The sequence below is a fragment of the Magnolia sinica genome, chromosome 14 (assembly GCF_029962835.1).
Source record: "Magnolia sinica isolate HGM2019 chromosome 14, MsV1, whole genome shotgun sequence".
NCBI classification, from domain to species: domain Eukaryota; kingdom Viridiplantae; phylum Streptophyta; class Magnoliopsida; order Magnoliales; family Magnoliaceae; genus Magnolia; species Magnolia sinica.
The window spans coordinates 47,330,775-47,342,798 of NC_080586.1; the positions used below are offsets into that span (position 1 = coordinate 47,330,775).

At 37.9% G+C, this 12,024-nt stretch overlaps 2 protein-coding genes, 1 long non-coding RNA gene and 1 pseudogene across 4 annotated transcripts; 3 read left to right on the forward strand and 1 right to left on the reverse strand.

The window, feature by feature from the left end:
• The first annotated feature begins 310 nt into the window (after window positions 1–310).
• LOC131225438 (uncharacterized) lies at window positions 311–2,504 on the forward strand. The gene is made up of 3 exons (XR_009161353.1): window positions 311–1,582; window positions 2,056–2,129; window positions 2,374–2,504. It is a non-coding gene; the product is annotated as an uncharacterized LOC131225438 (long non-coding RNA).
• A 933-nt stretch (window positions 2,505–3,437) lies between these two features.
• Window positions 3,438–6,635, forward strand: LOC131224956 (uncharacterized). The gene is made up of 6 exons (XM_058220393.1): window positions 3,438–4,698; window positions 5,137–5,191; window positions 5,291–5,566; window positions 5,676–5,775; window positions 5,883–6,159; window positions 6,280–6,635. Exons 1-6 carry the CDS (start codon window positions 3,438–3,440, stop codon window positions 6,633–6,635), a joined length of 2,325 nt encoding a protein of 774 aa, XP_058076376.1.
• Window positions 6,568–8,441, forward strand: LOC131225238 (uncharacterized). Of its 2 annotated transcripts, XM_058220726.1 has the most exons (6): window positions 6,611–7,084; window positions 7,188–7,432; window positions 7,522–7,725; window positions 7,826–7,918; window positions 7,993–8,100; window positions 8,176–8,441. In XM_058220726.1, exons 1-6 carry the CDS (start codon window positions 6,781–6,783, stop codon window positions 8,419–8,421), a joined length of 1,200 nt encoding a protein of 399 aa, XP_058076709.1. In that variant the 5' UTR covers window positions 6,611–6,780; the 3' UTR covers window positions 8,422–8,441. The 2 variants fall into 2 exon arrangements, with proteins under 2 accessions (XP_058076710.1, XP_058076709.1); XM_058220727.1 differs by lacking the exon at window positions 7,993–8,100 and having other exon boundaries at window positions 6,568–7,084.
• A 1,817-nt stretch (window positions 8,442–10,258) lies between these two features.
• Window positions 10,259–10,975, reverse strand: LOC131224957 (DNA-directed RNA polymerase V subunit 1-like; annotated as a pseudogene).
• Window positions 10,976–12,024: the final 1,049 nt, after the last annotated feature.

Consider the following 12,024-nt stretch of genomic DNA (forward strand, 5'->3'; position numbering starts at 1 on the left):
GTATTTGCCAAGCTGGCTGATGTGTCAAGCATCCAAGCTGTCTATCCTCACTGTTTAGAGTGGAATGTTAGAACAATATTCATGTAGCCAACCACAATTAACTGGGTTAAGGCTAAGAAGAAGTAGACAATGATGATCTTGTATTTCTATCTTTTGTGTGTATGTGTGTGTGTGTGTGTGTGTGTGTGTTTTTTTTTTTTGATTGATTTGTCTGAAATGCAAGTATGTGATGCGCAGAGATGCAGAGAGTGCAAATGTAATGGTGACTGCTACATGAAGGACTAAGATTTTGGGACATACGGTATGGATGAATGCTTGGTTCACTAGTCTTTTCAAAATGATAGATCACTTTTCTCTGTTTTTGTTTTGATATATTTTCATGCTTCTTGATCAGCAAGATGTGACTTGGTGACCAAGTTTTGTCGTTATTGGCGATTGCAATTGGATGCATGTCTTTTTTGGTGTTAGTGTAAATATTATTGAGTAAATGTTCTATATTCTTTAGTTCCTTCTTACTGTTGGGAAAGATAGTAAATTTTTTTTTTTTTTCATGTGTTGTTTCAACTTGTTACAGTTCATTGGAATAAGCGATGCTTGTTGGTTTGTTAAACACATGATAGCAAACCACATGTTTGTGATGTAGGTTGAGGTATTATGTTTCTTTTCTTTTTCTCTCTTTTTTATTTAATAATGCAAGTTTCTATTTGGATGTACCCTGAGGCCTGCAGAACACTTGCAGTACTGATTCAGGAGATGGATACTAATCATCAACTGCCCATTGTTCGAGGCATTGAGAGAAACAGGAAACATTTCATGTTCGCCTCTGTTTCGAGGTTCCTTTTCGGTAGGACTTGAAAATTTAAATGGATGGATAATTAGGGTGGAAACAAATGATGCCTGCTCAGTTCCTCCAACCAAGGGACATCCAATATGCTAGAAGAGGGTTTGATCTATGGCTTGAATGAACTTGGTTAGCATGGGATGCTTAGAAGCATGGAATGAACTGTAAGGTCCTGATTTGTTTTGCTGCTACTCAGCGGTTTGAGTAGTTTTGTTTTATGATTTAAGTGTTAATCACAGTCAGTTTCAAAGCAATATTGGTAGCTGATTTTTGTTTTGCTGCTACTCAGCGGTTAATTAATTATATAGCTTCATGGTTGTTTGAGTAGTTTTGTTCTATGATTAACTCATTTGAACATTCTGGATTTATAGTTTTAACGGTTAATTGATTTGTGATGTGCATTTGTTTATTCATGTTTAGGAATGACTTTTTATTGCAGAACAAAAATACTATTCAAAACTAGATAGCGACATGAACTTGTTGGGGTTATGATTCTATATGATGGCTTCATGCTATCAATCTTTCTTTTGCCATTGCCAACTTCTCAATTGTTGAGTTTTCATCATTTTATATCGAGACTAATACTCCAGTCATTCATATTTGAGTTAGTAATGTTCCATCAGTTTCTGTTCTTCATTGAAATGCCAATGTTTGTGTAAGAGAGACAAGAAGTTGTCATCGAAAAGGTTGTTCGAAATAAACACAAATGTGTCACAATTGTGAAAGGCCTTGAACTCTTTGGTGAGCAATGTCCATTGTCCACTGCAATTCTTTTTCATTTTTAGTTCAAAAGTTTGATGGAATCCCTTTGTTTGCTAGAAGTTTCTAATTGTATTTTATAACTCCACATGATGCATGGCTTATTGTTTCAAGTGTTAAACTGAGCGAGGCTTCAAAGAAGCTTGGAAAAAAAAATTGTAAGAGTGGGTTTGTTGCAACCTTTCTGTGAAAAAAATAAAATCATTAACATTACCTGATGATGATGATTTGTGATTTCTCTCCATTTCCTCCTGTAATATAATGGATTGGGTCTTGTACCAATTGTGCCATGCTGACACTTGTACATGAGCTTTACTACACACACGTGTGGCTTAGCAAATCTATGTTTTTCATTTTTTTATTTTTTTTGGCTTAGAATGACATGTTCAAAAACATCAATGTAGTAGTATCTATGCTTGTAACTGAGCTATTTTCTCTTTATATGCTTTGCTCAGGTATTTGCACTTGATATTCTTACCTCCTATTGCACATGGTATCATAAAGGCTGAGGCCCCTCACTTACATTAAGGTAATTTTTTCTTATTCCTAGTTTTAAGTTGTTTTTTTTCCCTCTTGGGATTGCTAGCTTGGGAGAACACCTGACCATGGATTGTATGGCCTACCTGGAACTATCATTTACGATGAGAAAATTTACAAAGATCTCATACTTGGAACTATCATTTAGTGTTGTTTATGCAATAGATGAGGAAATTTACAAAGACCTTTGGAGTCTATGCTTTGGTTTTTATGGTTTGATTCATTTTTGGTTTCAGGACATCAATTTTCACTATTGGGTGGATTTCTGTAGAAATGTTTGCCTTTTGTGATTTTTGATGCTCATATAATGGTAGTGGAGTAAAATTCTTCCAAGAAACATTCCACTGGTGTGCAAGACTTATCTTGGTTATGGAGTTCTTGAAGTAATTCAACAAGAGAGGTACTTGTGTTCTCAGTACTTTTAGTTGTGTAGATTAAACATTTCTCCAGTTATTTTGGCTAGGGTTACTTAATATATCTTGGCTAAAACCATTCTGTGTAGATTGAAGAGGTGATGGGATGTCTTTTTAGGGGGACATGTTATTATTGTAACTTGGCTTCCTTTGCTAAATGAACGGATGATAATGGGGCTTGTTTAGATTATATTAGGAAGCTTTGTCAGACCCAGAATGTATTTTCACTTACCCGTTTGAGTGGTTAAGGAAGATACTTATGGATAAGAGTTGGATTCATCTGCCAAGGTATCCATTTAGAAACTTCTCATCTTAGTTGTTGTGGCTTAGTGGTCAAGATGCGTTCTTTTGACATATCCTCTAATTTCATTGTCTGATTTAGGGTCAGCGACGCATACTTAAATGGAGCTGCGAAATTTATAGATTTTGCATTTGCAAATGCAAGTAATGGAGGGAGGATCCGATGTCCATGTGAGAACTGTAACAATAACTTCTGGGTGTCTCGAGAAGTAGCATATGATCATATCGTGTGTGACGGATTTAATACAAGTTACACCTACTGGCATTTCCATGGGGAGGTTACGTCTTCTTCCATGCCTGCTACCACAAATGCCGTAGGCGATAATCCAGATCCACACGATGATATGCACGGATTGTTACATGATGTGTTCGGTATTTCAAATCTAAATGGTGAAGAGAGTGATGCGGGCCACACATCATACGGACCTACACAGGGGTAGAATACTGAAGCACAACAAATTTTCAAATTGGTAGAAGATGCTGATCAGGAATTGTATCCAGGTTGTAAGAAATTCACTAAGCTTTCTTTCGTTGTGAAGCTATATCACATAAAGTGCCTTGGTAGATGGAGTGATAAATTATTCACCATGTTACTTGAATTGTTGAAGGAGGCTCTTCCCGAGGGTGAAATGTTGCCAAAGTCTTTCTATGAAATGAAGAAGATTATTGGGGAGTTAGGCCTCAAATATAACAAAATTGATGCATGTCCTAATGATTGTATGTTGTACTGGAAGGAGACTATCAATGAGCAATCATGTGCTATATGTGGTACTTCCAGATGGAAAATGGTTGAACATCAGTCAGATGATGAGGGATCTTCATTTGCAAAGGATCGAAAAATTCCAACTAAGATATTGCGTCATTTTCCCTTAAAACCAAGACTTCAAAGGTTGTTTATGTCATCAAAAACAGCTTCCTCTATGAAATGGCATGAAGTAGGACGCACCGACGATGGAATATTAAGGCATCCTTCTGATTCTCCAGCGTGGAAAACTTTTGACCACAACCACCCAAGCTTTTCTTCGGACGGTCGTAATGTTAGACTTGGGTTAGCAGCTGATGGTTTCAATCCATTCAGGACAATGAGTATTGCTCACAGCACATGGCCTGTTATTCTAATACCATATAACTTACCACCATGGATGTGTATGAAGCAACCTAATCTCATGTTGTCCTTACTTATTCCTGGCCCTTATGGACCCGGTAATGACATTGACGTATATATGCAACCTTTGATAGATGAGTTGAAGGAATTGTGGGAGGTTGGTGCAGACACTTATGATGCCTCAAGCAATGAGACGTTTCGATTACGTGCGGCATTGTTGTGGACTATCAATGACTTCCCTGCATATGCAAACTTGTCTGGATGGAGCACTAAAGGACGTCTCGCTTGTCCTTGTTGTAATAAGGACACTTCGTCTAAATGGTTAATACATGGTCGAAAGTTTTGTTATATGGGTCATCGTCGATTTTTAGAACATGATCATAAGTTTAGAACTGATAGCAGATCCTTTGATGGCACGGAAGAATTTGGTGAGGCGCTAACTCCACTATTTGGTTCTGATGTGTTGGTCCAATTGCAGGGAATTAATGTCACCTTTGGGAAGAAGACTGTAGGCAGTCATGGGCATAAGAGAAGACGAGAAGACAATGAGGAAGAAAGATATAACTGGAAAAAGAAGAGCATTTTCTTTGATTTGCCGTATTGGAAGCATAATCTATTGCGTCATAATTTGGACGTGATGCATATTGAAAAGAATATATGTGACAATGTGCTTGCGACGCTGTTGAATATTGCAGGAAAAACAAAGGATAGTGTAAAGGCACGTCTTAACCTACAACATATGGGTATAAGATAAACATTACACCCAAAACAGCTTTCATTTAACAAGACATATTTGCCACCTACATGCTTTACTATGTCACCAAGTGAGAAGGATGATTTTTGCAAAATCTTAAAGCGGGTGAAAGTTCCAGATGGTTATGCAGCCAATATTTCACGTTGTGTGCATCTCAAAGAGCGTAAAATTTTAGGACTCAAGAGCCACGACTATCATATTATGATGCAGCAACTACTTCCAATTGCGATACGAACAACATTACCTAAGAACGTAATGTCAGTCTTGCTTGAATTGAGCGGATTCTTTAGAGAATTATGTTCCAAAGTTGGTCGAGTAAGAGACTTTGACCGATTGGAATCTCAAATTGTGTTAACACTTTGCCATTTAGAAAAGATTTTTCCACCAACTTTTTTTGATATTATGGTGCATTTGACCATTCATTTAGCGGGTGAGGCAAAAATAGCTAGACCGGTACAATATCGATGGTATCCCATTGAGAGGTGCGTGTTAATGTTTACAAATTAAAATTATTTGTCATGATATGCTAGTCATGCTAATCGACCATATATTTTTAAACTTTTTATTATTGGTGATCACAGATATCTACTCACATTAAAGTCGTATGTGCGTAATAGAAGTCGGCCCGAGGGATCAATTACGGAAGGGTACTTGGCAAAAGAATGCTTAACATTCTACTCGAGGTACCTGCATGGTACAGAGACATGGTTCAATCGGCCAATACGGAATGATGACTATGGTAACACTGTTAGAGAAGAACAATCCTCTATTTTCCCACTAGTAGGTCGTGCATTAGGGAAGTCTGAGGATTGTGTACTGGATAACGTTACATTTGTACAGGCACATCGATATGTCCTGTTTAACTGCCATGAACTCAGCCCATTTATTGAGTAAGCCAACTATAGGACTTAATTTATACATAGATAAATTTACTATTTTTTTTGCTAAAACTAATGACTTTTACAGAGAACATATGAATGTTGTTAAGCGGATGAATCGTCACGCACGGCCAAGGGACATAGAACGCATTCATAATGATACATTTTATAAATGGTTTAGTGATCGTGTAAGTAGTCGATTTGATAAGTTTAAGGACATGTGCATGTTTTTTATTTTTTATTTTTTATTATTCAAACATGAGCTTTTGAATGAATATTTTTGGTATCTGGATAGGTTGAACAGTTGCGCCATGAAAGGAATGAGCAGGTTTCAGAAGACCTTAGATGGCTAGCTCGGGGTCCTAGTATGGCAAGAAGATATAAAGGTTTTATTGTAAACGGCTTCAGATTTCACACCAAAGATTGTGTGAAAAAAAGAAAAACTCAACATAGTGGAGTTGTTGTGACTACAAAGACATCAAGTTTCGCAAGTGCCAATGATAGAAATCCCATTGCAGGAGATGTAACATACTATGGTGTATTGACGGACATCATAGAACTGGAATATTGTGGTACTCGGAAGGTTGTATTATTTAGGTGTGATTGGGTTGATGTTTGATCTCAAGGCAGGGGTGTTAAGAAGCATGGGTTGGGGTTCACGCTTGTGAATTTGAAACGATTATGCCATACAGGTCAACATTTGTCTGATGAACCATTTGTGTTTGCATCTCAAGCTGAGCAGGTGTTTTACGTACAAGACCTCATCGAGAAGGATTGGCATGTTGTAGTGATGACGAAACCTAGAGACTTATTTGAGATGCATGGGCAAGAGTCTGCAGATGATGTTGATACATTCTTAGGCATGTCGCCCTGCGATGATCAATGTTTGGAGGACCCGAGTGATGACACTGTTAGCTGGGAAAGGACAGATGTCGATGGTACAACAATTGTCTTATATTTACCACCCACCCAGCCGATGGTAGAAGAACAAATAGATGATACTGAGTTATCTAATCCCATTGGAGACGACATTTTGTACAATAATTGATTTCTTAAGTACCATGTTTTCTTAATGTATGAAATAGAAATTAAAATGTCTTTTTTCATATGGTTCTGTTATTTATTTATTCAAAATTGAATCGTCTTATCAACATGCATCTATTCACTAATGTGACTCAAGTTCTTCTTAAGACATGAAACGTGCTCGTTCTAAACGCACGACTAGGCTACCGATAAGCCTTATGACTGGTGGCATCAATCAGCCTCAGCTACCCGAGACTGATGTGGGTCCCTCTCAGCCTCAGTTGCCCCAGCCTATAGTGGGTCCCTCCCAGCATCAGCCTTCCTCGGCTACATCGGGTCCAGTCCAGCCTCTGTTGCCGGAGTCTACAGCGGGTCCTTCTCATCCCCAGCTTCCCCTGCCTACGGCGGGTCTCTCCCAGAGTTTGCCTCAGGATCCACACCAGACAGTTGATTCATTAGACGATACTTCTAGTGGTATGTTATGCATTGGTTCTAATATCCTTAAAAATTTAATGTATTTTTTGCTAATAAACTATACAAGTCTGCATATTATTTATGTGCATTTTTTTTTCAACAGATTTGTTGTTCACGAAGAGAAGGAGTCGAGGCCCCACACGATGCCATCAAGTTTGGAACATGCGTGAAGGGCAACGCATTTTTATTACCACCAACAATCTAGGGCAACCTGTTAATGAAAATGCTAGCAAGCTGACAAACTTTTTCGGGACAATAGCACGTAATGGGGATTACGCACCCCTTACATATTCTAATTGGAGGGTAGTGCCAAACGAGAAGAAGGATGATATGTACGAACTTGTCATGGTAATGGTGATTTGTTTTATGTATTTTATGTATTTGATTATTTATTCTTTATTAAATATGTGATTGTCTACTTTGTTTATGTGATGCAGTCCAAGTTTCAGTTTGACAAAGAGATTAAATCTTGGGTGTTGATGTCGATTGAAAAAAAATGGAGGGATTGGAAGTGCGAACTGAAGAAATTTCACTACTCGCCTCATGATAATGATGAGGCGCGGCTAGCAGACCTCAATGAGCGTGTCCAAATGGATCAGTGGAAGGCCCTCATTGAGTTTTGGAACTCTGAAGAGGGAAAGGTAAGTGATGAGTAGTTACTAAAACCTTCATGTTATGAAATTACACAATTGTCTTAAGCTGAAATTTCATAAATTACTCTGTTGATGTGTCACATTTTAGGACCGTAATAAGATAAATACGGAAAATCGGAGAAAACAACGCATTAGCCACACTGCAGGCACGAAGAGCTTTGCGCGAATACGTGAAGAAGAGGTAATTTTTTATTAATCACCTAATAATTTGATGTCAATCTATTTCTCATATATAACTTATTTAAATAATGATAGAGAAACAAGAGGGCCAATGGGGAGGATTTGACCCGAGTAGATATGTTCTTGTTGACACATAGACGCAAGAATGGGATGCCTGTGGATGAGGCCTTAGCAAGAGCAATGGTATGTATATGTATCTTCTTATTTTGTTTAATCTTTTGGCAATATCAAATCTAAATTGGTGATTTTTAATTGTAGGAACAATTAAATGAACGAACTTCGCAGCAGCCAGAGGCTTCACATAATAGCACTGCGAGGAAAGATATATTCTCAGAAGTCATGGGTGACGAACGACATGGCCGTGTCCGCACTTATGGGTTAGGTCCCTCTCCTTCTGATATATGGGGCACAACATCCCACAGTGTCCTGTCCCAAGGGATGACCTCCAATGCTCAGAAGATAGTGAACAATATGAGGAATTGTATGCTGAAATATCTTCACTAAGAGAAACTATGGCTGATAGAGATGCTCAAATATCTTCACTAAGAGAAACTATGACAACATTGATGGCTGCCATAATGAATCCAAGCATTAATCTAGCTACATTATTAGGTGTTTCAGCTAATCCTAGCTTAAACCAACCCTCCTCATCATCAAGCCACTTGGTTCCAACCCCTCAAGTAATTATAATATATACATGTATATTTTTATGTGTAATATGTTTTCAATTATACATAGTTCGAGCTGTATACAAGAATTCACATCGATTTATCATTTGTAGAAAGACTTGGTGAATAAGGGGAATTCTACGAGTTGCACTAATGTGACTCAAGTTCTTCTTAAGAGTATTGTAAGGCCTGGGGATACTGTAGCTAAAGGAATCGTTTTGAGCACGGATCCATTGACAAAAGTAGGGGGGCAAAAACTTGGAGTTGGTTTCTGGGAAGTATCTGTTCAAGTGGCAATCGTACATGATGAGGATTTGATAAGGACCCATGGACGATATAAAACAATTGGGGATGCAATTGGAACGAGTATTGCTTGGCCCACTACTTTATGTATGGTAAGTTTTTATTTTTTATTTTTTATTTTATTATTATTATTTTTTAAGCAATAGAACTTATTGTATGAGATTGTGAATAGTAATTGATTTATTTTTGCTATTGTTTATAGGGTGCAGACAGAAATGGATGATGACTACATGAGAGAAGTTTTTATTAAGTATTTGGAACTATAAACATCTTTTGTAAGTGGGGGTAGTAGGGATCTGTGGTTTCAGACTTTTGGATTGAGTTAGACACATCTAAACAATTTATTTTTATCTTAGTTTAATTATAGAGGGCACATCTAAACTCATTTAATCTCTTTAATTTAATCTTAGTTTTATAAGATTATGATTTGTGATTTGAATTTTGCATTTGCATGTCTTTAATTTAATCTCTTCTGTTTCTTTTCTTTCTTTTTTTTTTCTTTTTTTTTTTTTACATGTGGTCACTTAGTCATCATATTTGTAGGGTAAGAGTTCCTATCATACCTTTTAGTAAATTTGCATATAAGTCTTAGGCTCCATTTGGTCATCACATCAATCTTTATGAATATAATTTTTTCCGACACCAAATGGAGCTTAAGCCCTTTTTTAACTCCGCCAATGCAACTTCTTGCATTGCCGGTCCCAAGCCCGGGTAAAGGAGGAGGGAAAAGGGCGTCAAGGTGAGTTGTGTCATTTTCTTCCATTTTATGTCTTTTGCAATAGTATTCAATTAAGTTTAAGTTTAATACACTCATAAAATGTTTCTTCATGGCAGCCTTATGTTGACTTGGCGAATAGCTATGGCACTGGGAAAATGTCAGAATTAGAGAGTTGTCTTGAGACAAACATGGAGAAGTTCAAAATTGTGAGTTCTCTATCTTGAATTAGTTTTCCTTACTTTTTGCCAAAGCTTGGTAGTCAACATGTTACTAAAAGGCAGGCCACACTTATACCATTGGTGGGCAGAACATGACATGATGTTTCTTCTGTTGATCATTTTATAATGCTTATTTGTATTTGTGTGTATATAATTTTATTCTGCTTTAATGGTTATTAGTTTAGAGTACATTTGGTTGCCACTAAAGAGATTTTTCTTCATATTTCATAATTTACAGAAACCTACTAAGAGCCTAAGAGTAGAAATTCCAAAGTCATAAATTTGTTTTTCTATGCCTGTGAAATGCTCATGAGCCAAATACAACCTGAATGACTTTCTGATGTAAGATGTTAGAAACTATTCATGAAATGTAGGTTCCAGGGTGTGTTAGAAACTATGCAGGACTTACCGAACCAGGAAATGTTGTAAATGGCCTACTGATTCTTCTTGAAGTTAACTGTGCACAAAAGTATTTCCTTCATCGATTCCCATGAAGAGTTGTTGCTCTAAGAAGAATCAAGAACTGCTTTATATGCAGGATTTAATGCTGCAGTAGCAGCTAATACACCAACCGGTTCACCAGCAAGAGAACTTCCAGGACTATTTTCGTCCACCTGTCCATACTCAAATTGAATTATACAATTGCTACAGAGGTTTCTCACTGTCCCATCATAACAGATAAGGATATCTCTAAGTGTGGCCATTAGATTTTTAAACAAAGTTCCTGGTTCAGTAAGTCCTCTAGAAGAACGGATCAACACTTCCCTGGATGATATGGAATGGACCAACTCTTCATAGGGGGTCAGACCTTGAAAAAAGGAGCTCTTAACTAACCCAAATGCCTCAGAATAAAAAACACCATTAACAGAATACTTATTTTGAAAGTGGAAACTCATATCCTCAACCAAACGCCTTGAATAAAACTTCCCTCGGTCATAAAGTTGAAGCCCCAAAAAGCCAAGTTGTTGAACAACCTTACTGATAACTGAATCATTTTTAGAATCTATCAAATTACCCAAAGCAGATAACTTTAGAATACGAGTCACGATAGGCAGTTTTACAGTTTTCAGGTAGCTTTCCACTTGCAACTCTACAAGTTCATTGTAATTTGATCTCAAGTGAAGCAGCAAAGGTGATATGTCCTGGATCATTCAATCAGTGTGTTTTTCGCATGGTAGTCCATCATGTTCTGGACTAGGCAGTTCAGATTGATGGATTGAACTGTTCAAATGGATAGATGAGACTAGGAGAACTATAACTTATAATGCTCTAAGAGCACTGGAGAATTTCCCTAATATAAAATATCTAAAATAGATAGCTGAAGTGCTATTGTCCAATGGTTGAGATCCTTGCTATCCAAGTGAACACCCAAGTCCAGTACAGTCCAGTAAAAAGTACAAATTTACAGGACAACTCAACCTAGAATACAGCTGAGTCGAGTTCACTGGGTCAGATGCCTAGTCAAGTCATCGAGTTTTGGAACTATGTCCGAGAGGAGCTAAGATGATGATGGTGGGTCTATCAAACCACCTAATAAATCAGGTCTGGGCAGATTACCAGCCTTCTAATCCTATGGATTGGGATACCAACTAACACTTCCTCTCACACAGCTGCTCATCTTGAAATACTTGAGATATCATGGTGCGATCCATGGACGTGGCTGACTGAAACGAGCACTACAAAGCCAGGGTCAGCACATACACATTAGTGGCTGCACTCATCACCACTATCACCTTTGCTGCCGCATTCACAATGCCGGGTGGGTACAGGAATGACAACCCAAACCAAGGGGCTGCAATCCTCGTGAAGCATTGTTCATTCAAAGCTTTCTTGTTCTCAAATACAATCACATTATATTGCTCACTTATCGTCGTTGTCTGCTTCATCTGGGCATGGGGTCATCACATGAGTTTTACGTGATGTGCTTATGTGGGGCCATCGGCTTACGATCATTACATGCCTGGTGCTGATGGTTTCATTCATGGCAGCTGTGTATGCAGTGGTTGCACCAGAGTGCTTGTGGCTAGCTATTTTGATCTTGGCTATTGGTTGTAGTGGGCCATTCCTTGTCTACTATGTACTATTTGCAAAACAGTCCACAGAGGACCTGTATGGTGAGCCTTAAGCAAAGCAGGTTCTAGTAAAACTGTTGAAACACACATAGCCAATTGTTGCGCAGTCGCTTTGTTCAAGAAAAAAG

What these genes read in the sequence shown, in the direction of transcription:
- LOC131225238 (XM_058220726.1), top strand. Translation starts at nt 6,781, where the DNA reads ATGAAACGTGCTCGTTCTAAACGCACGACTAGGCTACCGATAAGCCTT. An exon ending in ATATGTACGAACTTGTCATG is followed by an intron (nt 7,433 to 7,521) that starts GTAATGGTGATT and finishes TATGTGATGCAG; the next exon opens with TCCAAGTTTCAGTTTGACAA. An exon ending in AGGCCTTAGCAAGAGCAATG is followed by an intron (nt 8,101 to 8,175) that starts GTATGTATATGT and finishes TTTTAATTGTAG; the next exon opens with GAACAATTAAATGAACGAAC.
- LOC131224956 (XM_058220393.1), top strand. Translation starts at nt 3,438, where the DNA reads ATGTTACTTGAATTGTTGAAGGAGGCTCTTCCCGAGGGTGAAATGTTG. An exon ending in TCTTAACCTACAACATATGG is followed by an intron (nt 4,699 to 5,136) that starts GTATAAGATAAA and finishes CCATTCATTTAG; the next exon opens with CGGGTGAGGCAAAAATAGCT. An exon ending in CATAGAACTGGAATATTGTG is followed by an intron (nt 6,160 to 6,279) that starts GTACTCGGAAGG and finishes TATGCCATACAG; the next exon opens with GTCAACATTTGTCTGATGAA.